Source organism: Schistocerca cancellata, chromosome 5 (genome assembly GCF_023864275.1).
Source record: "Schistocerca cancellata isolate TAMUIC-IGC-003103 chromosome 5, iqSchCanc2.1, whole genome shotgun sequence".
In the NCBI taxonomy this organism is placed as follows: Eukaryota; Metazoa; Arthropoda; class Insecta; order Orthoptera; family Acrididae; genus Schistocerca; species Schistocerca cancellata.
In genome coordinates this window covers 95,930,168-95,957,762 of record NC_064630.1, presented here as the reverse complement: position 1 = coordinate 95,957,762, position 27,595 = coordinate 95,930,168, and the positions used below count along the sequence as shown (strand labels likewise).

Sequence of the window (27,595 nt, the reverse complement as noted above, 5' to 3'; positions counted from 1 at the left end):
TTTCTCTGAGAAAAATTCCCCTTTAAAAATTTTGAGAAGAAAGAGCAGTCCCAAGTAATACAAAACTGAAAAATTAATTTCAAAGCAACTATGACCTTAAAAATCTGTTCCACACATTTTATTAGCCACTTGCACATATGTAAACTGTGAAATTCCAGTTTTATAGCTTGATTAGTTTGTATAAGCAATGTAGACAATGGTAATTAAAAATTCAAAAATCCTTAAATGTATATTGACATTTCCAAACAAAAATTGCACAGAATATCAAGCATTATTTTGCACACAGTAGTCAAGTTTTACTGTTTCAGCTGTAATATTATCAGAAAAACACATGTTTAAGTACAAGAATGCATGTTGCCCTACATTTGTCCTTAAATGTTTATTATCTTTCACTTCCACACTCATTTACACTCAAATACTTTCTGGAAAGACTTCCTAAAATGTCTGTTATTCCCTTTCCATGACAGTTTCCACTATTTCTTCCACCTTTCAGCATTCCTCCTTTTCACAATACTGGATTGCTATCCAAGCTCTTTAACACAGCTTGCTTCTCTATCCAAAAAGTTCCATCAATAATGGTTAGTAACCACAATGAGAAATGTGCTAATTCACGTGATTAATGTACAGTGCACAGTGTGCCAATGATCTTCTTAAAGAATGGAGAATGCAGGATGGAATGTAACAATATTTGTCATGCCTACCTGTGGCCCAGCACCACTATATGGTGAGTGGCAACTATCCTTTTCATAATACAGTTCTTTATTAGAAATTGCTGCCTGACAGTCACACAAGATCCTGTTTCAGAAATTTCAAGTCCATATTGAAATTTCATTTTCAGTGATTCAGTTACTACCTCTTTCAAAGAGGTATTTTTTTAAAAAATAATAATCTATCATGAACTGAGAAAAGAACAAAAATGGTCTAGTGCCTCCAAAGCTTTATCATTAATCACTTAATATTTGAGAGAATGACTTACACTCATACTACTTACATGAAGTAACAGTAAATTGGCAGGTGCATTTTGGTTCACCAACAGTTACATGAGATTGTTTTAGGGCACAAAAACTGAGAAAGTGTCATGTAAGTTGGTTCAGAATGCACAGAAAATTGTAACTGATAATTTTCGAAGGCAACTAATGAACACACACAATGGTAAGTGCCAAAAAATTTGAACAGCAAGTGTATTAGCAGAGGCTGCTTTTATTAAGTGCAAAAGGTCTAATAGTTATGAGCCTGAACACACAATACATAATAAAGTACGTGTATTTTCTAATGTGCTTTTGACTTCTGCAGATAAGTAAGACACCATCTACAGTTAAGTATGTCAACAGTTTAGTGAATTTTGGAAAGCCAGGTTGAAGTACATTCATGTTTCCAAGTCAGATCAATGTCTGCACTGAGCCAGTCAGATTCATTGAAAGGTACAACCTACGAATAAACTGCCAAAGAGTGATTAATATGTGGACATACAAGTCAGAAAACTAATTTCCATTATGCGTTAGGAAGGCAGACGTATTCTATGTTTGCACCTATTTGAGGGATCAGGCTTTGAAAACTGCTTCCTGAGCACTGGTAGCTCTGACCTGTTTCTGTAGGAGGTCTAGAACAAGGGAGATTTAGGACTGTCTTTTTCAGAGTCAGCTGAAGACTGATGGAAACCACATATCCTACATCTTACTGATGTTCTATGAATCTATTATTAACAATATTGTGGAAAGGATTGACTGCTTCTCACCATAGAAAGATGGTGACATTTGACATTTTCCTGGCAGGAAATAGTGAGAAATTATTTTAACTTATTGCTCCCAGAAACACAGAAGAGTTGCCACCGAAATTTCATGGGGCCAAATGAGTGCAGATACTGGACTGTATTGTTAGCTGTCGAATCAAAGGAATATACTGATGTCTTACTATTAGTATTGTGCGATACTATTTCATCTTACCACACTTTTAATGGCTTTCACACAAGCCCTGGACCACACAGTCTTCAGTTCATGAACCACTACATCAATGACATACTGCCACCTAGGCCAAGCATTCTCAGTTGCTGAGTGATGTTGAAGTAAAGCAAGATTCCTCAAGATTTGGCTATCTGCTCATTGCTGTTTCCCTCTCACTGATGACTCCAATTCCTAATTCTGATACATTCAGTTTCTTACATGTTTTACCCTAGCTTACTACTAAAACCACACAAAATTTACAACTGCAGTAGGGTATGAAAACAAACATTTTGTACTTATACAATGGTTTAGTAGCAATGTAACAACCCCACCCCCCTCCCAGTGTTCTAGGGTTAAAAAAGGTAAGCAGTAGGTAAGTTTTTTCAGACAATACATGGAAAATTAATTAACAGCAAGTAATGAAGTAGAATTTAACTCAAATGAAGGAGGGGTTGTTCAACATTTTGCTTTAAGTTTGTTTCGTTCTTTGCCAAAGAAATTTTTCAATCCTTCGTTTTTCAAGAGAGGACCTTCAAGCTTTGTGATTAAAAGTTACCATACAGCATCAGCTGTGTTACACAGCATCAGTTGCCACTGAATGGCAATAAGTATTATCTACACATTTGTAAGCATTGACATTTAACAGCTACACAAATTAATGTTGTCTACTTCCTCTACCTCAGTCTGGCCTTCTAAAGCAAGCTGCTTGTGTGTGTTAATTATTCCATCTGCCTTCTGCAAGAGTTCACCACGTTCATCAGGATTAAGGGCTTGAGCATCTTCCAAGAATTGTTTCAGATGGCCATCACCCAACTGGATCCTGCAAGATAACATAGCATAAGTTTACACTGTCAGAAAAATTTAGAGCTTCATGTATTACAAAAAATTGTACTTACTTATCAGTGTTGTTTGCAACACTGTGGATGAGAGCAATTGTACCACATGCATTTTCAACAACTTGTTTCAAATAAAATACATTTTCAGAAACAGTTTGTCCTTTCTCCTTAACTTCTTCCTCCTGCTGAGTCTTATGTTCCTCATACTAGAAACAAAAAGAATCTGATGAAACCACCTATATCTATTTACTATACAAGGAAAAATCACATTTTACTCAACTGTACAGTTTATTAACAAAGTACACCTTTTTAGAAGGAAGATCCATTGAAATGCCAATGACTTGATACTAAATCAAGTACAGGAAGAATGAAGGAAGATGTATATATACACCACAGTTGTTTGATACACATTTGGGCCATTACAGACAACCTAAAATGGGATTAAACACCATTCTTAGCAAAAGATTAAAACACTAATCACAACATCACCTCACTATAGTGGAATACTTATACAAAGAACATCACTTTTCAGTTAAAGTTATCAAGTCCATTCTGAAATACAGCTGAGTGCTTTAGCAGGTGAAAAAATATTTATAGACTTCACGATTTCAACAACAAATTTTCAAAATAAAAGCATACAGTTGGTTAAGAGCATTGTCCTGTCCTTCATGAGAAATTATTAGTTAATCCAGAAGACTCCGCAATGTCCAATGGCAATATAAAAACATTGAAGCAAATCTAAAAGGATATACTTTAGTTTTATTGTATTTTTAAAGAATTCAAAACCACTATAGTCTCCTAAAAACTTTCAATAATACCCATTCTAATTAAATAGGTATCACTCAGCAGAGGCATGACAGGAGAAAAATTGTGAAAGCTGTCAGTCCACCAATCTGGTGTGGAAATTTTTCAATTCGCAGACAATATTAATAGTAAAATCAAGGCCTTTTGCAGATAATGCAGTTATCCATAATGAAGTACTACCTGAAACAAGCTGCATAAACATTCAGTCAGATATTGGTAAGATTTCAACATGATGCAGAGACTGGTGAAATGTGAAATACTGCACCTCACAAAAAATAGTATCCTATGATTATAACATCAATGAGTCACAGCTGGAATCAGCAAACTCATACAAATACCTTGGGGTAACACTTTGTAGGGATATGAAATGGAATTATCACATAGGCTCAGTCATGGATAAAGCAGGTGTAGACATAACATTACTGGTAGAATACTGGGGACATGCCATCAGTTAACAAAGGTCATTACTTCCAAATCACTTCTGCAACTATTTCTAGAATATTGCTCAATTGTGGGGAACCTGAACCAGATAGGACTAGCAGAAGATATTTAATGTACACAGAGAAGGACAGCATAAGTGGTCACAAGTTTCTTTGGTTCATGGGAGACAGATGCTGTAGGAACTGAACTGGAAGACCAACACTTATGTCAATTATTGTAAGAAAGTAATTAACAAAGTTTCAAGAATTCAATCACATAGGGATTGAGAATAAGATTAATTACTGAGCACACACACATGCATTCAAATATACATTATTCTTGCACTCCATATGTGAATGCAACAGGAAGAAATCTTAAAAACTGCTACAACGGAATGTACCCTCTGCCACACACCTCAGTAGTTCGCAGAGTACACATGTAGATCTTCCTATCTTATCTGACCTTACACCCCAATATTGATGTTTCTCTTCCAGAACGCAGTTTCACTTTGTAACAGTGTGCTTGGATACAAAACTTCCTAGCAAATTAAAACTGTGCTGGACCAGGACTCAAACTTTGATTTTTGTTTTACTGGACAAGTGCTCTACCAACTGAGCTACAAAAGTGTGACTCACTGTTCTCAATTCTGAGGGCAAACAAAAGTCCCATGCCCAAGTCCCAGTTTGGCACAAAGTTTCATCTGCCAGGAAGTTTTTACCTTTATCTTCTTTAACAGTATTACAACCACAATGTTTCATTTTCCATTCCTCTGACTCACTGTTAGGCTATTGGAAGCATTTAATTAGGCCTATTTTACAACTGTTTTAGCCACAGTATGTTTTTCAGTTGTTTCTTCACCTGCTGTGTATGTTTGAATTACGTCATATTTCTTATTGTTGGTCCCAGTCACTTCCTGTAATAATACAGTCTCACACCTTCCCTGCTCAGTCACTAGGCTCCGAAACAATTACAGGTTAATATTTTTGGTGCCATTATTTCCAAAGTTTTGAGAATATGTAACAGTGTGCTCCCTGCCGCCGGTGGATAAGCAGCTGAGCAGCAAGTCGTATACTCCTAGCTCACTCATTTGTTACATAGTTTAATTCTTAATTTCTTTGTGTGTTTTTGGTACTTGCATTGTTTAATTCATAAATTTCGAGCGTATTATAGTATTTGAGAGTTGTAGCATCGCGTTTTAGTACCTGAATAGTGTAAATTCGCGTAGTCGTTTGTCTACTGTTTTGTTTTGAACGGCCAGTGTCGGTTGGTCGCAGTCAGTGTGCTCCCTGCCGCCGGTGGATAAGCAGCTGAGCAGCAAGTCGTATACTCCTAGCTCACTCATTTGTTACATAGTTTAATTCTTAATTTCTTTGCGTGTTTTTGGTTCTTGCATTGTTTAATTCATAAATTTCGGGCGTATTATAGTATTTGAGAGTTGTAGCATCGTGTTTTAATACCTGAATAGTGTAATTTCGCTTAGTCTCCTTCCGCCGCCGAGCAGTGTCAGCAGTGCGCATTACTGCATTTACTAGGCAATCTTGTATTTTAATAACCGTTTAAATTTTGTCGATTTGTTTACGCTCTCTGTAGATTAGTTCAGACGTTCTTAGCAAAACAGTTTTTAGCATGGATAGGGACTGCAACTGCTGTGTTCGGATGCAGGCTGAGTTGGCATCCCTTCGCTCCCAGCTTCAGGCAGTGTTGGCTTCGGTCACACAGCTTGAGGCTGTTGCCAATGGGCATCACTGTGGGGGTCGGGATGGGGGTTTGTCGGGGACGGCCAGCTCGTCTCACGCATCCCCTGATCGGACTACGACTGTGGTTGCCCGGGATACTGCCCGCATTGAGGCTGATCCCTCACCTGTGGTAGAGTGGGAGGTCGTTTCAAGGTGTGGCAGGGGGCGAAAGACATTCCGGAGGGCTGAACGGAAGGCCTCTCCAGTTTGTCTGACGAACCGGTTTCAGGCTCTGTCTCAGGCTGATACTGATCTTCGGCCTGACATGGCTGCTTGTCCTGTTCCAGAGGTTGCCCCTCAGTCTGCAAGATCCGGGCAGTCGCAGAGGGTGGGCTTACTGGTAGTTGGGAGCTCCAACGTCAGGCGCGTAATGGGGCCCCTTAGGGAAATGGCAGCAAGAGAGGGGAAGAAAACCAATGTGCACTCCGTGTGCATACCGGGGGGAGTCATTCCAGATGTGGAAAGGGTCCTTCCGGATGCCATGAAGGGTACAGGGTGCACCCATCTGCAGGTGGTCGCTCATGTCGGCACCAATGATGTGTGTCGCTATGGATCGGAGGAAATCCTCTCTGGCTTCCGGCGGCTATCTGATTTGGTGAAGACTGTCAGTCTCGCTAGCGGGATGAAAGCAGAGCTCACCATCTGCAGCATCGTCGACAGGACTGACTGCGGACCTTTGGTACAGAGCAGAGTGGAGGGTCTGAATCAGAGGCTGAGACGGTTCTGCGACCGTGTGGGCTGCAGATTCCTCGACTTGCGCCATAGGGTGGTGGGGTTTCGGGTTCCGCTGGATAGGTCAGGAGTCCACTACACGCAACAAGCGGCTACACGGGTAGCAGGGGTTGTGTGGCGTGGGCTGGGCGGTTTTTTAGGTTAGATGGCCTTGGGCAAGTACAGAAAGGGCAACAGCCTCAACGGGTGCGGGGCAAAGTCAGGACATGCGGGGACCAAGCAGCAATCGGTATTGTAATTGTCAACTGTCGAAGCTGCGTTGGTAAAGTACCGGAACTTCAAGCGCTGATAGAAAGCACCGAAGCTGAAATTGTTATAGGTACAGAAAGCTGGCTTAAGCCAGAGATAAATTCTGCCGAAATTTTTACAAAGGTACAGACGGTGTTTAGAAAGGATAGATTGCATGCAACCGGTGGTGGAGTGTTCATCGCTGTTAGTAGTAGTTTATCCTGTAGTGAAGTAGAAGTGGATACTTCCTGTGAATTATTATGGGTGGAGGTTACACTAAACAACCGAACTAGGTTAATAATTGGCTCCTTTTACCGACCTCCCGACTCAGCAGCATTAGTGGCAGAACAACTGAGAGGAAATTTGGAATACATTTCACATAAATTTTCTCAGCATGTTATAGTCTTAGGTGGAGATTTCAATTTACCAGATATAGATTGGGACACTCAGATGTTTAGGACGGGTGGTAGGGACAGAGCATCGAGTGACATTATACTGAGTGCACTATCCGAAAATTACCTCGAGCAATTAAACAGAGAACCGACTCGTGGAGATAACATATTGGACCTACTGATAACAAACAGACCCGAACTTTTCGAATCTGTATGTACAGAACAGGGAATCAGTGATCATAAGGCCGTTGCAGCATCCCTGAATATGGAAGTTAATAGGAATATAAAAAAAGGGAGGAAGGTTTATCTGTTTAGCAAGAGTAATAGAAGGCAGATTTCAGACTACCTAACAGATCAAAACGAAAATTTCTGTTCCGACACTGACAATGTTGAGTGTTTATGGAAAAAGTTCAAGGCAATCGTAAAATGCGTTTTAGACAGGTACGTGCCGAGTAAAACTGTGAGGGACGGGAAAAACCCACCGTGGTACAACAACAATGTTAGGAAACTACTGCGAAAGCAAAGAGAGCTCCACTCCAAGTTTAAACGCAGCCAAAACCTCTCAGACAAACAGAAGTTAAACGATGTCAAAGTTAGCGTAAGGAGGGCTATGCGTGAAGCGTTCAGTGAATTCGAAAGTAAAATTCTATGTACCGACTTGACAGAAAATCCTAGGAAGTTCTGGTCGTACGTTAAATCAGTAAGTGGCTCGAAACAGCATATCCAGACACTACGGGATGATGATGGCATTGAAACAGAGGATGACACGCGTAAAGCTGAAATACTAAACACCTTTTTCCAAAGCTGTTTCACAGAGGAAGACCGCACTGCAGTTCCTTCTCTAAATCCTCGCACAAACGAAAAAATGGCTGACATCGAAATAAGTGTCCAAGGAATAGAAAAGCAACTGGAATCACTCAATAGAGGAAAGTCCACTGGACCTGACGGGATGCCAATTCGATTCTACACAGAGTACGCGAAAGAACTTGCCCCCCTTCTAACAGCCGTGTACCGCAAGTCTCTAGAGGAACGGAGGGTTCCAAATGATTGGAAAAGAGCACAGATAGTCCCAGTCTTCAAGAAGGGTCGTCGAGCAGATGCGCAAAACTATAGACCTATATCTCTTACGTCGATCTCTTGTAGAATTTTAGAACATGTTTTTTGCTCGCGTATCATGTCATTTCTGGAAACCCAGAATCTACTATGTAGGAATCAACATGGATTCCGGAAACAGCGATCGTGTGAGACCCAACTCGCCTTATTTGTTCATGAGACCCAGAAAATATTAGATACAGGCTCCCAGGTAGATGCTATTTTTCTTGACTTCCGGAAGGCGTTCGATACAGTTCCGCACTGTCGCCTGATAAACAAAGTAAGAGCCTACGGAATATCAGACCAGCTGTGTGGCTGGATTGAAGAGTTTTTAGCAAACAGAACACAGCATGTTGTTATCAATGGAGAGACGTCTACAGACGTTAAAGTAACCTCTGGCGTGCCACAGGGGAGTGTTATGGGACCATTGCTTTTCACAATATATATAAATGACTTAGTAGATAGTGTCGGAAGTTCCATGCGGCTTTTCGCGGATGATGCTGTAGTATACAGAGAAGTTGCTGCTTTAGAAAATTGTAGCGAAATACAGGAAGATCTGCAGTGGATAGGCACTTGGTGCAGGGAGTGGCAACTGACCCTTAACATAGACAAATGTAATGTATTGCGAATACATAGAAAGAAGGATCCTTTATTGTATGATTATATGATAGCGGAACAAACACTGGTAGCAGTTACTTCTGTAAAATATCTGGGAGTATGCGTACGGAACGATTTGAAGTGGAATGATCATATAAAACTAATTGTTGGTAAGGCGGGTACCAGGTTGAGATTCATTGGGAGAGTGCTTAGAAAATGTAGTCCATCAACAAAGGAGGTGGCTTACAAAACACTCGTTCGACCTATACTTGAGTATTGCTCATCAGTGTGGGATCCGTACCAGGTCGGGTTGACGGAGGAGATAGAGAAGATCCAAAGAAGAGCGGCGCGTTTCGTCACTGGGTTATTTGGTAACCGTGATAGCGTTACGGAGATGTTTAATAAGCTCAAGTGGCAGACTCTGCAAGAGAGGCGCTCTGCATCGCGGTGTAGCTTGCTCGCCAGGTTTCGAGAGGGTGCGTTTCTGGATGAGGTATCGAATATATTGCTTCCCCCTACTTATACTTCCCGAGGAGATCACGAATGTAAAATTAGAGAGATTAGAGCGCGCACGGAGGCTTTCAGACAGTCGTTTTCCCGCGAACCATACGCGACTGGAACAGGAAAGGGAGGTAATGACAGTGGCACGTAAAGTGCCCTCCGCCACACACCGTTGGGTGGCTTGCGGAGTATCAATGTAGATGTAGATGTAGATCACACATTTTGCTGTTAGGCCTGCAGTCTGGCTTCACAGAATGAGCATTAAAAATGCAATTCTTGAGCATAAGTCACTGCCAGTGCTAAATCTTCAGTTTGTGGCAGCAGTTCTCTTAATTTAACAAATGCACTTAATTTGTTGACAACAATACTCTTGTGCAAGTTTGAACTTTACAGAATTAGTGTAACAGCCGAAGAACAGTTAATTTCATACATAGGAAATACAAAACAAAGTTGTCCACAAGCAAAAAAGATCAGGGAACAAACTTATATCTAATTGGAAAATGGCAGAACAACATGGGTCTGTTTTGGATCAGTTGCTTATCTTAATACATATGCAAGATCTGTCACTAAGCAATCAAGGTGATCCAAAGTCATTGCAGAAGAAGTGAAATAATTTAGTGAGGACAACATTAGTTTGTGTGTTACAGAAAACTCTTTGCCAGAACTGTAACCAACTACAGTGTGCATAGTTTCTGACACAAAGAACTAGTAAAAGTGACTTCTCACATTGAGCACACCAGTGAGGTGACAATTTTAAAATTAAATTTTGACAGTGAGAGATGAAAGCTCTTTGAAATATCACATTCAGGGCCTTTTGTGAGAACTGTGCACTGCTCTCTTCACCATAAGAACAATACCTGGTACATGGCACTCAGAGGGTTTTTACTCTGAATACTCTCCCATTTTCTGCAGTATATTTCAGAATAACTAAGAATAATATGTAAATAGAATAGTCAATCCGTTCTGCAGTGTCAGTTCACAAACTTTATGTAAGTTCTTGTTCAAGCATATCTCAAATCTTGACTGCTATACAGTAACTACCTCACAGGACTTTGTTAATATGGGTCCTCATAACACAAACTTCCACATTTATTCAGCAAATAATAAGCACAAAAATCATTGTCACTTTAACAAAACCAGATAACCTCGGTGTGCACTACTTACAGGTTTAACCAGAAGGACTGGAAAATTAGATATACTTGAAAAACCTGGGATTTTAAGAGCAAAGGCTAACCTGTGCCAAATTCCCTTCCACAAATTTCTTGCATTATTTTAGGCCTTGCCCTGTACTTTTTCATGTTTCTGAAAATCTAATTTTTGTGACTACAGATTTTATCAGCATTCTGAAGATCATGTAGTGACTATTTTTGACACTAAGTAGCTTAGCTCCAATTGCCCTCCAGAGAACCTGACTAATTTCATTTGACCCTACCCATCTGCTTCAATACCATTTAAGTACCATCCAATCCTTTTGGAGGGCTTATGATGGTATATCTCCTGTTCAATTTTGATGATTAACAGCTAATTAATCTTAGTCAAATTTGGAATTCAGCTGTTCAGCAACTGAAGAAACTCAAATTTTATTCTTTACTGTCCATCTGTCAACACCACAGTCCCCCTATCCATCACCTCTTCAGCTGTCAAACCACCCACTTCGAAGCTGCAACTATTCAGCCCATAGCACCCCAAGGGTTAAAAGTTACAGCTTTCAGATAGATCTATCTCATTTTTGTTAGGTTATGGATTCCCTTTCATGTTTTATAAATGTAGGTAATACAGGGGAACTAAGTAGGGAACATACTTAAAAGGCATGCAGGAAGTATCTTATTGGTACAAGATAACAGGTTAATATTGTCACAAAATGACAGCCCAACATTATTGCCTTTGGAAGTTTAAATTAAATTTAATTGCTCCAGGCAAATGCCAGGGTGGTTCCTTTGAAATGAGCAGGGACAGTTTCCTTCCCCATCCTATATTAAGTCAAGCTTCTGCTTTATCTAAAGACATTGTTGTCAATAGGACGTTAAAACTAATGCTTCCTTGCTTTTCTTCCAGTTTCAATGGTGTTTCCTATTAATCAAACTAAATATGTAATACCCCAAGATAGCTGGCTTTATTATGGTTGGGGATGAAGGCCACTGACCCATAATCAACATTTGTTAACATTCATTCACTAGTAGATGTGGCTGAATAACCAGATTTACAACTTTGAAGAAGACAGGAAAATACATAATCTTATGATCTGAAATGTAACTTTTGATAACTAATGCAAATTCACACTGATTTACTTTTTTGAGTGAAAAAGTTCTTAAAAAGGTACCACTAAATCCAATTTTAATGTAGCAGTGAAACCCAAGGCCAACAGTAGCCTTTATAATGAAGTAGCAATAATAGTTCTATAAAAACTGATATGTTCATAACTAAACATCAGAAAAACCATTGAACAATTCAACTTATTCTAATTACCTTTGGTGATGTAGGAAACAGTAGAATAATGGCAAGAGCAGGGCGTGGCACAGAGGGTAGCAACTCTGGATCCAACCCAAGTACATCAACCATCTGCCATTTTGAAGGCATGCCCAGTTTCTGCAAATACTGAAACAAGAAGATGGTTAATATCTAGTATTTCCAGATCCCCTCCCTATGAAAGAAACATGGCCAAGCAAATTTTGGCAGCTAACTTAGCTAAATAATTCAGCATTCCGGCCCAAGACACTGGAATTTGTTGTAGTATTTTGCAACCATGACTTAGTAAACTGATCATCCAGTAATACCGACACACCTGCTTACTTTGGAATGGGAATTATTACATTCTCCTTTAATGTCTGAGGGTATTTCACTTGTCTCTTATCTCACACACCAGACTGAACAGTTGACAGGGCCATGTTTCTATTATATCTTTCAAGTGTTCTGTCAAATTCTTCACACAGTATCACATCTCCCATTTCATCCACATCCACCTCCATTTCCATAATACTGCCCCACAATTGCATCTCCCTTGTATAGAAACTGTATTCCTTCCACATTTCTGCTTTCCCTTCTTGGTTTAGGTCTGGTTTTTCATCCGTGCACTTGTTATTCTTCTCTATTTTCTCCAAGAGTCTGGTTTTCTGTAGGTAGCATCTATCTTTCCCCTAGAATAATATGCTTTGAAGTCCTTACACTTGTCCTCTAGCCAGTCCTGCTTAACCATTGGGCACTTATCAATCTTGTTTTAGAGATTTGTATTCCCTTTTGCATGCTTCATTCTTTGCATTTTTATATTTCTGTCTTCCATCAATTAAATCTCCCGTGGTATCTTAGACTTCTACTAGGCCTTTTCAGTTTCAGTCTTATGTTGCCTTTACTATTTCTTCTCTCAAAACTACCCATTTGTCTTGAGCATTCCTTTCCCCTGTTCTCACCAATTGTTCCCTGATGCTCCCACAAAAATTCTGTAACCTCTGGTTACATCAATTTACCACAGTCCCATCTCAATTTCCTACCTTTCTGTGATTGCTTCAGTTTTAATCTACAGTCTATAACCAATATATGTTTGTCAGGGTCGACATCTGACAGCAAATGTCTTGTGCTATATGGAAAATTCTACAGGACAGCTTTCTCTTTCATACCATTTCCCCATTCCATACTCACCTACTAGTTTTCCTTCTATTCCCACTGCCAAATTATGGTCACCCATCACAATTAATTTATCTTCTACCTGAAATACTCAGGCAGTTCCTCTTATCTCTTGACGTTATCTTAAACTACTGCTAATGTAGTGCAGGAACAAAGACAACACTCGCCCCGCCAACAGTAGTTGAATCAAATGGAAACTGGAGTAGTGTCTTATGCATTGTCCATATCAGGTCAACATGGAAGTGAACTGCGACGGTGCAGGCTGATTGGTTACTGGTTTCAGATTGCGTCGCTGCAGCACATTAATCCTAAGTAAACCTTCAAGCAGACGTAAAATTCATTAAAAGACATCGGCAAGTATTACATAAACAATACTGGAATGTAGTACCCACTACAACAAAGTGTGTTGCGCACTGCAGTTATTCCTTAAAGCAATTTTATTTATTACTATTCGAAAGCTAAGATTTCTGAAAAACACGAACATTTAGTGGGCACCCGCATAATAGATTTGTACATTACAAATGTTTCACTAACTACACACTACCGCACACACATCTTTATTTCCAATTTCATACCATTCCCACAGAAAATTATTAGGTATAGAAGATAGTAGTTTAGATGTATGGTATTAATGATTCATTACACAAACTTTCACTATACTCCACAACCAATGATGATGTGAAATACTTCTTCCTGTCACGCAACAGTAGGCCTAATCGATTTTCCTATTCCGAACATAGTTGTGAAAAACTATTTTCAGTACTAAAGATTTGCTTGCCGGTAGAACTTTTCGTGATACCACCATTTTTCGTAAATATCAGTACTGTTAAAGCAACTGGTTTCGAACTTAACCCAATCTACATGAACTTACCAGATCAGCATCGGCGACATGCGCAATTTACTTACAACAGTACGGGGGTTGGAAACTTACCTTATTCATCACCTAGAACAAAAAAAAATTCTCCATAAGTGAAAAGTGTATGAAATAATTTGTTATCAGACAGATGCTGATATACTTACATCAGGATTTGATTCTAAGGGAACCCACGCCATTATTAATGACAGCTCACAACAAACGACACCAGCACACAGAACAACCCTGCAACTTCTAGGGGAACCTGTTCAATACTGACTCCGAGCCGGTGACAAACAACTTACGAACAGCGTCCTCTCACTGCATTGGTGGCTTTCGTTGGGGTTGACGTCACACATTGTCATTGATCCAACGTCCAAAGAGGAGTCAATAGTACAAGGAGATTCACGAAATTTACGTAAAGACAATTATGACGCATTATTTGTCAAAATTGGTCACCTGTTCTTTGATTCGAAATTAACTGAAGAAAAATTAATCACACTAAAATACAACGAAAAGTTACTATCAACAATATGTTGACCTTTGTTACCATAAAACTTTAGCCATCAAGTTTTTATGTCTGTGGAAATAGATCCGTCACACAGTTAACATACACGGAATTGCGAATTACTTTTGTAGTAGTAAATAGTTTAAAATTGTTGTAATCTCTGCATGTACTTAAATCGCGACCAAATTTCCAATGCGGCCCTATCAACACTCATATTTCCTGGTCAATAGCGCATGAACCATGTTTCTGACGCTCTACATAAAAAATAAAATGACGTAGTTGTTATGAAAAGGCTCACATAAATCTGACATATAATTTTTAAATTTCGCGCTTCTTGCCCAGCTGACAGAGTGGTCTGTTTCAACTTATAATGGCGTATTAGCAGTAGTTATGTGCACGCGTTATTTGTGATAGATGTGTGATCACCAACCCACTATTGCAGTTTTTCTGATTTTTCACAGAAGATCCCATGACCCGCTCTCACCTTTCATTGAAGGTATCATAGGGCTGTTTAAAAAATTTGGTTTCCATTAATGTATTGGAATTGCGCTTGGTGGCACACAGTTCGGTGGACTGTTTTGTACATTTCTCAGGCTCACAGTCATCGCGATGCGTTTCAACAAACAGGAGCTGACAACATTAGCCACGCAGCCTTCACAGAAATTTGACAAAGAAGGTGTTTTGTTCCTGCGCGAAAGGCAGGAAGGTTTCTTTCGGCGTTCCGAAAGTAAGTTCAGTTTTCCTTGTAATTTTGATACATTAGAGGTTACTTCATTGTTATAGTAACAATTACTAGAGCTAGCCTTATAACGAAAATAGAGCAACAATTTCGTACCGTGTTTTTGGCACGTATTGTTTAATGTGTTAAGACATTGTTTCCTATCAGTTGGCCCATAATTGTAAACACAAGGTAAACTAATTGAAAAATAAATTATTTCGTCATAATTTTGTAAATATGAAAAAATAAACACATTTTCCATCTGTTAATGGCGTGTTTTCACTAGTTAAGAAATTGCTACCGTCCGTAGTGGACACACAAAAAAGTGTGTAAAAATGGAAAAAGAAAATATGCACATCACTTTGTCTGTTCGCTTCTGGATATACTAGTTATGTTGAGGTATCTGTCATTCGGTGAAGTGGGAAAAAGTACGTTATGTGTGACGTAAATCCGTATTGTTCTTGTCCTGCAGATTTTGCAATAGATTCATTGTCCGTTTGATTACACATAACAGGAATTTGTTTCACAGCACAGACAACCTATTTTCATAGTTTTCAACATTAAAATCTGCAGTTTTACCCCTTTTAGTGGCAACATTATACAGTGGTGAATCTCATTCATTCTGATGGTACTGGACCCCAATCAGGTGTTGAAGCATCACAATACTATTGGCAGAAAACTGTCCAAGGATTAAAATTTATGAGACTATTACAGGTACAGTATTCAGAGGCCAGGACAGGCTGGTGATTTAATTTCACTAAGAGGAAAGGTGTTGCATCTGAAAGGGAGTGATAGCATGGATATGGAGAAAAGTTATTGGAGAAGTATGTGGGGTTATATAACCTAACTGGACCATTGCCACCTACACCTCTGCTGCAGCACAGAATTTCCACTGGGAACAAGCTGCCTGTACACAAAAAACCATACATAGTGCCACATTATTTACAATGTGTGATGATCAACAACTTTGGGATGGAACTATAGAAGAAAGTACTGTCCTGCTCAGCACTGGTAATAATTTTGCCAAAGAAGTCCTCAGATGGGAAAAGTGCTTGTAGGTTCTATTGTGATTAAAGATTTCTAAACCAATGAACAGTTTGACACCTACCTCATGCTCAGTATCACAGACACGGTAGACCTTTGGTTTGCATAGCGGGTGTCGCCAATTGGAAATAGTAGTGGAAGATCAGCCTAAAACAGTGGTGTTGGTCCCACTTGGTCGCTTTCAGTAATATTGGATACCTTTCAGTTTAAAAAATGCATTGATGGCTTTCCAACACTTGTTAGACGCGATGCTGCAGTGCCTGAAACCAAAGCAACGCTCGCTGTATGTAAAGGACATAATAGTATTCTCCAAGGACATACAGGAGCACATAGTGGGTCTGAAAGAAGTATTTGAATGGTTGCATGCAGCAGGACTGACTCTCAGAAAAGTGTCACTTCACATTGCAGTAGGTACACTTTTTAGACCACATTATTGGTCAGGATGGGGTGCATACCAAACCACAACTTGTGCAAGCCATAAAGGATTTTCCAATGCCTAATACGGTAAACATAGTGTGCCATATCTTGGGATCGCCAATTTATGTTGAAAATGCATTTCAAAATTTGCGGAGGTAGCAACACCCCCCTAAAACATTTGCTAACAAAAAGGAATAAAATCTCGCTGGACTTGGGATCATGATGAAGCTTTTATTATCGATCACTGATCCTGTCCTTGTTTTTCCTGACTATTGAAAACAGTTTAACTTGTGTGACTAGTGCAGTCAGACTCTAGGCTATGTCCTAAGCCCAGAGGTGGATGGGATAGAACACACTATAGCATATGCTCCAGACAGATGAATAAAGCAGGAAAAAAATTATTCAACTACAGAAAAATAAATTCTAGTGCTAGCTTTTGGAATCACCTATTTCCATTGCTATCTGTATGGGGGGCATTTTGTCAGAACAGACCACACAGCACTAAAGTGGCTTTAGGAACTAGAAGATCCAATGAGCCATTTAACCTCATGGGCCTTACAGCTAAACGAATTTGATTTAGAGGTAGTGCATCATCCAAGAAAATTTCATAGATAGAATGCATTGGAGTAAGCACGGAAGAGTTGTGCAGAGCTCATGCTGCCATTCCCTATTGTCACTGGCCTGCAAAATGAGCGTAGTTCAACTCTGATGATGGAGTGCTTAACAAGCAAATATCATGTGGTCGCTGCGTAGTTGTACCAGCCTGTTTACGGGGTGAAGTATTGAGGCAAGCCTATGATTCCATTGTAGCTGGACATCAATACTTTGAGCACTGGATTGCCTCGTTGCAACAATTACTGATGGCCACAGAGGTTTGTGTAGTCTGGCATTGTCATGCTGCTGAAGGAGAGGGTGCTTCGTGTGTGGATGAACTCTTTGAATTCATGCTTTCACTTTTCTGAGGATGTCTCAGTACCTTTCAGAGTTTATGGTGGTGCATTTAGGTGTGAATTCCAAGTGCACCCAACTTTGAACAATCCAGAACACTGTGAACTTGACTTTGCTTGCTGATAGCATAGCCCTGAACTTTTTTGGCATTGGTGATCCTTTCTAAAAGATCTATATTGTTGCTCACTTATTTTTAAGGTCAAAATGGTGAACCAAACATTCATCACTTGTCAGTTCGTTGTTAAGAAAACTGTCGCCCTCACACTCAAAATGCAAAAAAATTGACGAGAGATGCCCAGCATCCTCTATTTCATGTTGGGATTGAACATTCGATGCACTTGCCATGCACGCGGTTTACTGTACTGCAGTTCTGCAGTGATGGCATATATGTGCAATTATGATATTCCACACTTACATGGGAGCTGTGCTTTTTGTTATCCAGCAGTTTTTTGTGGTAAGTTCCTCAACGCAGTTCTGATGAGTCTCATCGGATGCTGTCAGCGATCACGATCATCCACTCTGAGCTCTGTCACACATGTTGAGATTAACACCACTGTTTCTTTCATTAAAAGCCCAGACAATCCAATGTTACACATTACTGATGTTGATACAATTGTCATCGTACACAGCTTTCATTCATCTCTTGTTTTGTGTGGTGAGAAACTAGATTACAGCAAGCTGTTTCTCGTGAACCGCCTAGTTGCACAAAAAAATTCAGAGCCCTCTAGCATTGAGGCTGCAATTTGGATCAGCGAAGTGCAAAAGTTAATGGAGCCATATACAAAACATACAATGCCACAACTGATACTGAGAGCAGAAAACAAATTGGGAGCCATTACTTTCCAGCACACTGTTTTACTGACCATAATTCATCATTTGTCACATTAATTGGCCTTGAACACTATACCAAACCAACAAGCAGAAAAAGTTGTGCAAGCTTTGACAAACCAATGGTTATCTAAATTTTGCGTGCTGTAACAACTGACCGGGGCATGAACTTCGTCAGAGCTATTGAAGCAGTTATGTCGACCATTACGCATGAAGACGCTGCGTGCACAAGCAAATGACAGAATGGAGAGTGTTCACAGGACATTGTGTAAAATACTAAGTTATTACATTAATAGTAGCCATAATTGGGATACCCTCCTGCAATTTGTTGTGTGCATACACAACTCAAAAATTAACTAAAAACACAGGCCTTTAGCCCTATGAAGTTATTTTTGGTTGGAAAATGCTCTCACCTTTTGAATTATGTCAACCTACTCTGGGTGAGGATACATTCTCTGTCTGAACTTTGCTAAAAGGTTGTAAAAAGTATCTGGCATCAAATGCAAAAAAGTGAATACAAAGGCTTTAGAACAAGAGGAAAGCACCCACATTAAAAAAGCCACGTTGCATAGATGTCACATGGGGCCATGGTTAATGCTAATTAAACTTAAAGTGCCAAAGGGAAAACTAAGAAATTCATTCCGTGGTACCAACTTCCTTGTCAGGTAGTCGAATCAACATTCTCAGTTAATGTTGAAATACAATTGCAGGCCCAAACCACAGTTGTTCATATAGGAAGATTTTGTTCATTTCTGGGTGAACTGTATGCACTGCCTGGATTACTGGCAGCATCTTCTGAAGGTGGATGAGATTCAGTCAGAGAGAACGTGAGAAAGAAAGATAGGACTTAGCCATTGAATCAGGGTGTACATACAATTTTTCCGACACCTCCATATGCCCTAAGACCATGAGGTAACTTTGCAGTTGGGCCATTCCATGTCAGGTCAACCAGGCCATGACACCCATTATCTAGTTTTGAACAGAGATTTTGTGTACTGCTTTTGTATCTAATATCATGAACTTTTGCCAATTTTTATTGCTTTATATACATTCTGTTGGTAGCAATTGCTGCAAGTTCGATGCAATGCGTTACTTCAAAGCAAACTGTAAGAATTTGAAAATTGGATGCAGTTTTTAAACAAGAAATGATATGCTGACAGTTTTTTCCATGACTATCCTTTTGGACATGTAGTTTCTGAAAACATGTTAGAATTATCCAATTAAATTTTTGTAAATTGATTTTATTTAATTTTCCTGTTAAATCCAGAAAAAAGTTTTGGACAATTGCCCCCCTCTGGAAAACACTGAAAAAATTAAAATGGTCTACAAATAATAAACTTTTATCCAAATTGAACAAAAATTGCAATATATGAAACAAAATTACTCATTATGAAATAAAGGGCAACTTGTACATTACATGACATATGAACACTTTCTTACCTCTGCCATAACCAAATTAACTCAATGTACAAATACATAGTATTTTGTCAAAAGCCAATATTGTCAACAATGCACAAAATGCTGGTGCTGCAATCTGCATTCAAGTTGATTCGGGACTACACATGCCACAAGACACTTTGATGCTTAGGTAATATTTTTTTATATGAGAACCAGTTTTCTTCCACCAACTTTGAGGTCTCTTTGATCAGAGAATAAGTACGGCCTGTTACTGTGGTGATATCAGCTTCACACAGAATATGAGAGAAAGAAACATCACAAACATCATTATCAGGCCAATAGAAGGATGGGGATTGTCTGTGAGGATGCATGAACCCTACTGTAACATCTCCTTCTTCACAATTCACCTTCTCAGCAATTCCCAAATATCAAGAAGAGTCATTGCACCTGCAGCATAGCATTTGGGCTGCTCAGTGCATTCTGGCATTAGTGGTGGAAGTACACCTGAAAAATCATGCACGATACTAAAATCCGTATAACAGCTCAGCCTTTTTGCTCCAATTTTGGTTTGTGATATTGGTACAATGTGATGCATAGACCGTGTTCCAGGGATTGTTTTTACACTTGTGAAGCACTGAGAAAGATAATGTCTGACTTGCACCATTTCATCTTTTGAAACAAAGGGAATTGAAATGCCTTGTAGGTTCTCACGACAGAATTCAAATATCTGTGAAGCTGTAAGTATTTGATCTGTATAAACTCTTTGTAAACTTGTTTTTGTGACAAATCTTTTAACAGTGCCACCAATACCATGACAGGGAGATTTGCCATGGCTGGTAGCAAAAAGGACCAGCTGCACTTTATGATTAAGTTGTGTTCATGGTAGCAGATATTTCTGAACTTGTTAGTTTTTATATTATGCAGCACAGCCATCAGCGAAATATTCAGCATGTGCAAGATGTATGGAGTGTAGCCACGTATGGAAGTGAAACATGGACGATAACTAGTTTGGACAAGAAGAGAATAGAAGCTTTCGAAATGTGGTGCTACAGAAGAATGCTGAAGATAAGGTGGGTAGATCACGTAACTAATGAGGAGGCGTTGAATAGGATTGGGGAGAAGAGAAGTTTGTGGCACAACTTGACTAGAAGAAGGGATCGGTTGGTAGGACATGTTCTGAGGCATCGAGGGATCACAAATTTAGCATTGGAGGGCAGCGTGGAGGGTAAAAATCGTAGAGGGAGACCAAGAGATGAATACACTAAGCAGATTCAGAAGGACGTAGGTTGCAGTAGATACTGGGAGATGAAGAAGCTTGCACAGAATAGAGTAGCATGGAGAGCTGCATCAAACCAGTCTCAGGACTGAAGACCACAACAACAACAACAACAAATGGACAGTGTGAAGAGTGCAGCTGCTGTTTTTCCAGTGGTACCCTGTACTTTATCATGAACAACAAAATTAAGATTTTTGTTGAAGTCCATTAAAATTAACACAGATCATCAAGTGTTTCCTTCTTCATTTCAGATAATCAAATTGTGATTGAGAAATAAGAGTGTGGAGTAAGTTTTTCAATTTTCTTAATTAGTGTGTCACAGAATTCTCATAGAGAAGTGATTTGAACACTTAGTCATTCTATCAGTTGATACCCATTGACCATACTGAACCATCTCATCAGGATCATAGTCTTCTATTTCATTTTCTAAGTGGGTTTGAAGCAATCAACTGGTGGGGCATTTTTCACACAGATGAAGCATACAGGCTCAGTTTTTTATGTCACGTGTTATTATTTTAATTAGATCTTGGTATGTTTCTTTAATAGAAATGGAATTTAGAAGCAATATAACATTTTGGTGGCAAAAGCACAGACATACGGTATATGTTCCTGATGATCCTGCAACTTTCCGCTGTTTTGGTCGAAGAGAAGCAAATTTTGAGAAGCCTACTTTGTCTTCAGAATACTTATTTTTATAGAGAGAATACAGTTCAGTTAAATTACTTATAACAAGACGCTTTTGTTCATAGGTATTTTTGCTGGTGCTCACTTTGTCTTTTTTCCCAGGCATTATTCTTGTGTTGTCATCATCCAAATAAAAACTGTTTGGTTTTTACACTGTATCATGTGGCAATGTCTTTCCTCTTTTCTCCTCAGACATCAATAAAAGACCCTTCTCCATTAAAAGAGCTCTTGCTTGTCATACCAAATATTCAGAAACCTGAAATTCGTTACTAACTTTCTGTCAAGACCAAGTTGGCGGAACAAGAGTAAGTAACTGAATTTTTTCGCGATTAGCCTATTTGCATATTCAATTTTCGGTTTGATTTTGTCCACGAGTTCATCATGATGTTTTGCCTTTTCTTCCAGTTCTGTTAAATCACTTTCAGGGATAGTGCTTGCATCGGCAACCAGCTCAACTTGATATGTATGTGAAATTTTAGTTTTCAGAGCCCCAGCTCCTGATTCTAATTTTCGTTTGGCTGCTGCATACAGACTATGCCAAGCAACTGAATGCAGCTTTGCAGGAGATACTCCTAAGCTAGTTAAGCTAGTATTGAGCACAGATTTTTCAGGAGTCCGTACCTTCACATTACTGTCATTTATATAGTCTGTTGATTGTTCTCATTAATAAGTTTGATACAGGTTGGACACATTTTCTCCCCAGGAATAACGCTAAAGTCTCCAATTTGGAAGGTCTTTGCTTTTTCTAAGTTAATTTCACGCAATCCAGAAGAAACAGATCGTTTATGGGGCTTGAAGGAATCACAGCAAATTTTCTTATGTAGAGAGAGGTACCTATCTTTGCGTTTAACACACACAAAACAATTAAATCACATTATGAATGACTGTCACGTCGCCATAATAAAAGTTTTTGTTCTTCACTGGTCGGTTCATTCACACAAGTCAGGTTATCACATATATCTTGCAGATACTGTCCAAGGAAACACTGCCTACTTGTTCTTTCCATACTGCTTCAGTCATAAAACCAATATTTGTCATACATAATTCAAAAGATGATTGGTGTAACCTAAAAAATAATTAAATAATGAAAAAATCATTCTATCCCGTTGTTTCATTAGAAAAGTATTTCACATTATTATTGTAACATTAGGGGACTTACATTTGTTTTGGAATGAATAGTTAAAAACTGCAACAATTTAATTTTTAACCAATAATTGACTCTGGGTACAACTCAGTACAAGAGCGGAGAACTGCATGCTCAGTGAACACATGACTCAAAACAAAGAAACTGGATGATATAATACATGTAGTGGCAATAAAACAGTCATGAATTAGCAACTTCAATATTTCTTTTATAATAATGTTGTTTTTCGCACTTACCATTATTTCTACAAACTGATTCTTTTTGTGTGACATAATGGAATAGGCTGTTTATAATAATATTGTAAATTTTTCAAAGATATCTATGAGGGGGCAATACCTTAAATAAATCATAATGTCCATGCATGGATTTTGTTTAAAAGAAGTTATTTACAGTTTTTTTTTTTTTTTTTTTTTTTTTTTTTTTTTTTTTTTTTTTTTTATGAGATGTAGATGATGGATATTCACTACAAGAAGCGTGACTATAAAAATACAAACCTTCCTCTTGAACTAAAAAAAAATTTCAGGCTTCCATAGCAAAAAATGTAGGAATTGTTGCATTTTTAAATTATAAAGGAGCTCGTCTATGAAAGCCTGATTTCCTGAATCTATACAACTTCTTTTTATCAGAAGAGAAAAAGTAATTGACCTGCAAGATTTACATTTTGGAAATGTGAATACACCTAGGTAAACTTCCACTATCCAAAATTTCAAGGATTTGCGTGACGATGGATGTCATTTCCTTAAATTTCTGGATGATTTGATGTGGAATGACCCAACTGGATTTTTGTGTTTACTCAGTCATTATTGGGAATACTTGTAAGTAGGTTACAGAATATGGTTAAGCTTGTGATTGTGTTGTGTATATGAGAAAGTCTCACAAGAAACATTCGTGTTAGGTTATAGAAGACTTTCTAGGTGAAATTTTACTTATAACATTAGTAGAACATTAGTGTGTCTAATTTTTAAGGAAAACATAAGTACTACATAGTGCAGTACATTTTTAGTTTGTTAAATATATGATTTCCGTAGAAGAATATAAGCAGATAGGAAGTACAGGGTGAGTCAAAACGTACTTTATACCTCTGGAATGACACATAAATTTATGGAGAAAACATACAGAATTGGTAGGTGTGACATTTTGTAGCAAACAACCTCAAGTTGCACATAAAAGTGCCAAGTGTCATTTTGGTTCGATGTCAGTACCATTTGTGATGCCGCAAACATCCCACCGGTATTCACTTTCTTCCCACACTTGTAGCAGCAAATTCGGCATACTTTGTGCAACGGCAGGGTAGATTTGATTTTACATGTTGGCTAAGTTGGTTGGTAGGGGAGGAACATACACATGGTCTTTAATGAAACCCCAGAAAAAGAAATGCAGTGGTGTCAGATCTGGGAAGTGTGCTGGCCATGCAATTAGTCCGTCACAGCCTGAGAAGCAATTATCGAGGAAACCTTGAACTTCCATGAGGAAATGAGGTGGTCACCTTTTTGCTGGTAGTAAACCATCCCATCTCAGTCACTTTCATTGGTCTGCGGAATTAAAGAGTTTTCAAAGATATCTAGGTACACAATAACAATGACACTTTTCACCATGAAGAAGAAAGGACTGTATGCTTTCAATTTGCTAAGGGCACAAAATACATTAACTCTGGGACTGCTACAAATGTGTTCCAGGATTGCATCTGGATTTTCGCTGCCCCATTCTATGCAGTTGTGGCTGTTCATCATGCCACTGATATGAAATGTTGACTTATCGCTGAAGATTATTGTGTTCAAGAATGTCTCTTCAGCCTCTATCCGATGTAACATGTCCGCACTGAATTCCCCACAAGCAAACTAATTTGCATCACAGATGGTCTGTGCCATTTTGAATCTGTATGGTTTCAAGTACATAAATGTCTAGGCAGTACCCACCAAACATCTTTTGTGGAATGCTGGTCTTGCGAGACGCATGTCGTGTTTATTTTTGTGGACTGTGGTTAAAGCTTTATCTAACCTATTCGACATAATTGTCAACATGTGGATGACCTGGTGATTTATCATGTCTGAGTGAACAACTCGTCTCAGCAAAGTTCGTGTGCCAAGAGCAAATTGAAGGCATGCTTAGAGATTGTTTAGCACAATTTATGCTGAACTGTTGTTGCAGAGTTCATTTCATGAAATCAAAAGCACAGCGAGCATGCTATGCACCAGTGAAAGTAGTCATTTTAACAGTGCACTACTCTGGCACTCCAGGTTGCAGAATGGAGTAATGGTGCTCTAAGTGAATCAAACTTGAGTCCAGTTGCTACACAGTGACAGATCTACTGATTATGTAAGTTCTTTCAATAAATTTCTACATCATTCAAAAGTTGTAAAGTTCTTTTTGTCTCACCTTCTTTGACAATAACTGAGTGAGTGTATGAGTGTCACACTTTGGCCTTTTATAGATATTTTATAGGTTAGTTTGGTCATTTGAGATGAGGGATTTGAGGAAGTATTAAGAACCTCTGATTTGACACTAAATTAACGTGGCTTGTGCACCTGAAAGACATGCAAACGAAGAGCATAAAATCATTGAATATTTTGAAATGCGTCAGCAGAGAGGTGTGAATTGTTGACAGGTCCCGCTCCCTGCAGTTTTATAAACATTTCTCAAATCATAATTAAAGTATGGCAGCAAGATTTCTGTTTTTGGGCCAACACATACCTCCTATCTTAAGATGTTAGAAGCTGTCCACCATGAGAGTATTTGGATCATATTAGACCAACCCAATTCAGGGCCTGTGAGCAGAGACTGGTGAACCTCCACTCAGAATTCATCGGTGCCCCTCCTTCTGGCTCAACAGGCACTCAAAATTTCAGAATTGCCCATAATTAGCATTTGGTGCTTTGAGCTGCTGTTCAGGAATCGGCTCCAAGTGGGCGAAACTGGTTGGGTACTCGTGGATCTGACTATATCAGTCTACAGAATTTCCACCTTGGGCATCTACAGTGGCTCTAAGTGACTTAAGCGTGATGCAGCAGAAAGAACTTGTACTGCAGATTTAATGTTTACCGAGCAGTTTTCTTCAATTTTAGGTACATACCACAGTTTTATTGTCCCATGCATGGGTGGCTTCTAGCAAAGGAATGCACTTCGTTGCTCAGCTGTTTTCCCTCATAGGGTTTTCCAAGTATCCCTTCCAGAACACGTTACAAATTATGATGTAGAGCTATATGGCATTATGAGAACACTGGAGTGGATTCAAAGGTAACACAGTTTGAAGTTTCTTGTCTGCCCTGACTCGCTCAGCGTGGTACAAGCAGTCCACCGCATGTACCCAGTAGACCAGTTGATTCAGATCATCCAGGACACCTTACAGCAGATTCAACACCTAGGCAAGGAGGTGGTCTTTTGCTGAATACCTGAAAACATCAAGATACAGGGAAGTGCGACAGTCAATAAAACAGCCAAAGAAATGTGTAGAGATGGTGGTGAGAGCTGATGGGCCATCGCCTTGCATGCAGTCGTCTCATTGTCCAACAGGTGAATTGTGTGTCAGTGTGAAACAAAATTGTTTGAAGTGATGAACAACAAACAAACTTCAGTCACCCAAATCAACCATGCATGCATAACTTCATGCCAACCACACCACTGGAAGGAAGTGCTGCTCACTAGACTGTGCATAGAATCTTGCCAGTAGTGCGTGACTTCCTCCTCCAGTGGAAGCATCCATCTCTCTGTGACATTTGTGCCGTGCCGTTTTCAGTTCAGCATGTTTTGGCTACATGTATTTTATGTACTGACGTTAGGGCAACTATCGTTTTGGCTGAAGATTTGTCCACGAACTTCACGTAACACACTTCTGGCTTAATAGCTTATCCCGGCAGTTCAACAGTTTTATTAATCGGTTTTCATAGTAATAGCTTGATATATCGTGGTGGCAGCTTTTTCATAATTGTTAGGTGGAATTTCGTGCACAATAAGCAACTCCACCTGTGGAGACAGCCTTGCTGCTCCCCATCCCCCGTTCTCCTTTGCCTCCCTTCCCCCCTCCTCATCTTCACCAAATAAATGGCATGATGGTGTTTCCAAGGGAGCTGATGACCATGCCCCTTCCCCATATCCATCATCACTGTATTATCGTCATTAAACATTTAATACGTTGTGTTGTTTAATGTTTTCTCAGTGTAGTAAATGTTGGCAATGCTTATGCTTGTTGACTGTAGGTGGAAGTCCCAAGGACACTAATTGTGGTGTGCGGCACCAAACATATCTGGATACATTCTGCTAACAACCACTGTTTGAATACAAAATGTAGCACAGGCACTGAACTACCCATATCTCGCTACTGCACCCTCTTTCATGGACAGTGTTATCAAAGATACCCTCAACATGTGTACCGTTGATAATTTAGTTAGCAGAGACACTTAATATACCCTCATAATTGTATCCAACACTGTCCATACTAAATTTCTGATTACAAATAACATGATAACACAACAGATCGAGAACTCTTCAGTTTGGGCCCTTTGTGTTTAACAGCATATCCTGTGACTTATTTTCACAACCAATCAACAGAACACACTGTACTCAGGTGCCAGGGTTAGTTGTTGTTAGAGAGTGGGTATATTGTTCATTTAGGATTAGAGTTGGGCAATACACTGGTGTTAGAGACATGCAATAAGTCCACTGTCTGTATGCCCATGTTTCACCTTACACCAATAATGTTTTGTAACTGATTGTACCTGCAACCCCCAAACTCTCAGTGATGACATAATCTGTATGCTATCAGTCATGATTGTGTCTCACCTCAACTTAAAACCTGAGATTAGTAGACAGCCCAATACTGCACTGGTAGACTGATGACATCACTAACATGGCAGATATATAAATATCAAATGACATAATGTACGA

At 39.2% G+C, this 27,595-nt stretch overlaps 2 protein-coding genes across 2 annotated transcripts in view; one reads left to right on the top strand and one right to left on the bottom strand.

Moving 5' to 3' along the window:
* The window catches only part of LOC126188853 (ubiquitin carboxyl-terminal hydrolase isozyme L3), a 32,470-nt gene extending 20,565 nt beyond the window's left edge, over positions 1–11,905 (bottom strand). The window contains exons 1-3 of the mRNA XM_049930494.1: positions 11,745–11,905; positions 2,837–2,982; positions 2,619–2,760 (exon numbers count right to left, since the gene is read on the bottom strand). Coding sequence (XP_049786451.1) covers positions 2,619–2,760; positions 2,837–2,982; positions 11,745–11,855 — 399 coding nt within the window. The 5' untranslated portion in view covers positions 11,856–11,905. The remainder of the gene's footprint in view (positions 1–2,618; positions 2,761–2,836; positions 2,983–11,744) is intronic.
* A 2,713-nt stretch (positions 11,906–14,618) lies between these two features.
* LOC126188852 (inositol polyphosphate-4-phosphatase type I A) overlaps positions 14,619–27,595 on the top strand; it is a 260,606-nt gene continuing 247,629 nt past the window's right edge. Inside the window, exons 1-2 of the mRNA XM_049930493.1 lie at positions 14,619–14,753; positions 14,851–14,984. Coding sequence (XP_049786450.1) covers positions 14,867–14,984 — 118 coding nt within the window. The 5' untranslated portion in view covers positions 14,619–14,753; positions 14,851–14,866. The remainder of the gene's footprint in view (positions 14,754–14,850; positions 14,985–27,595) is intronic.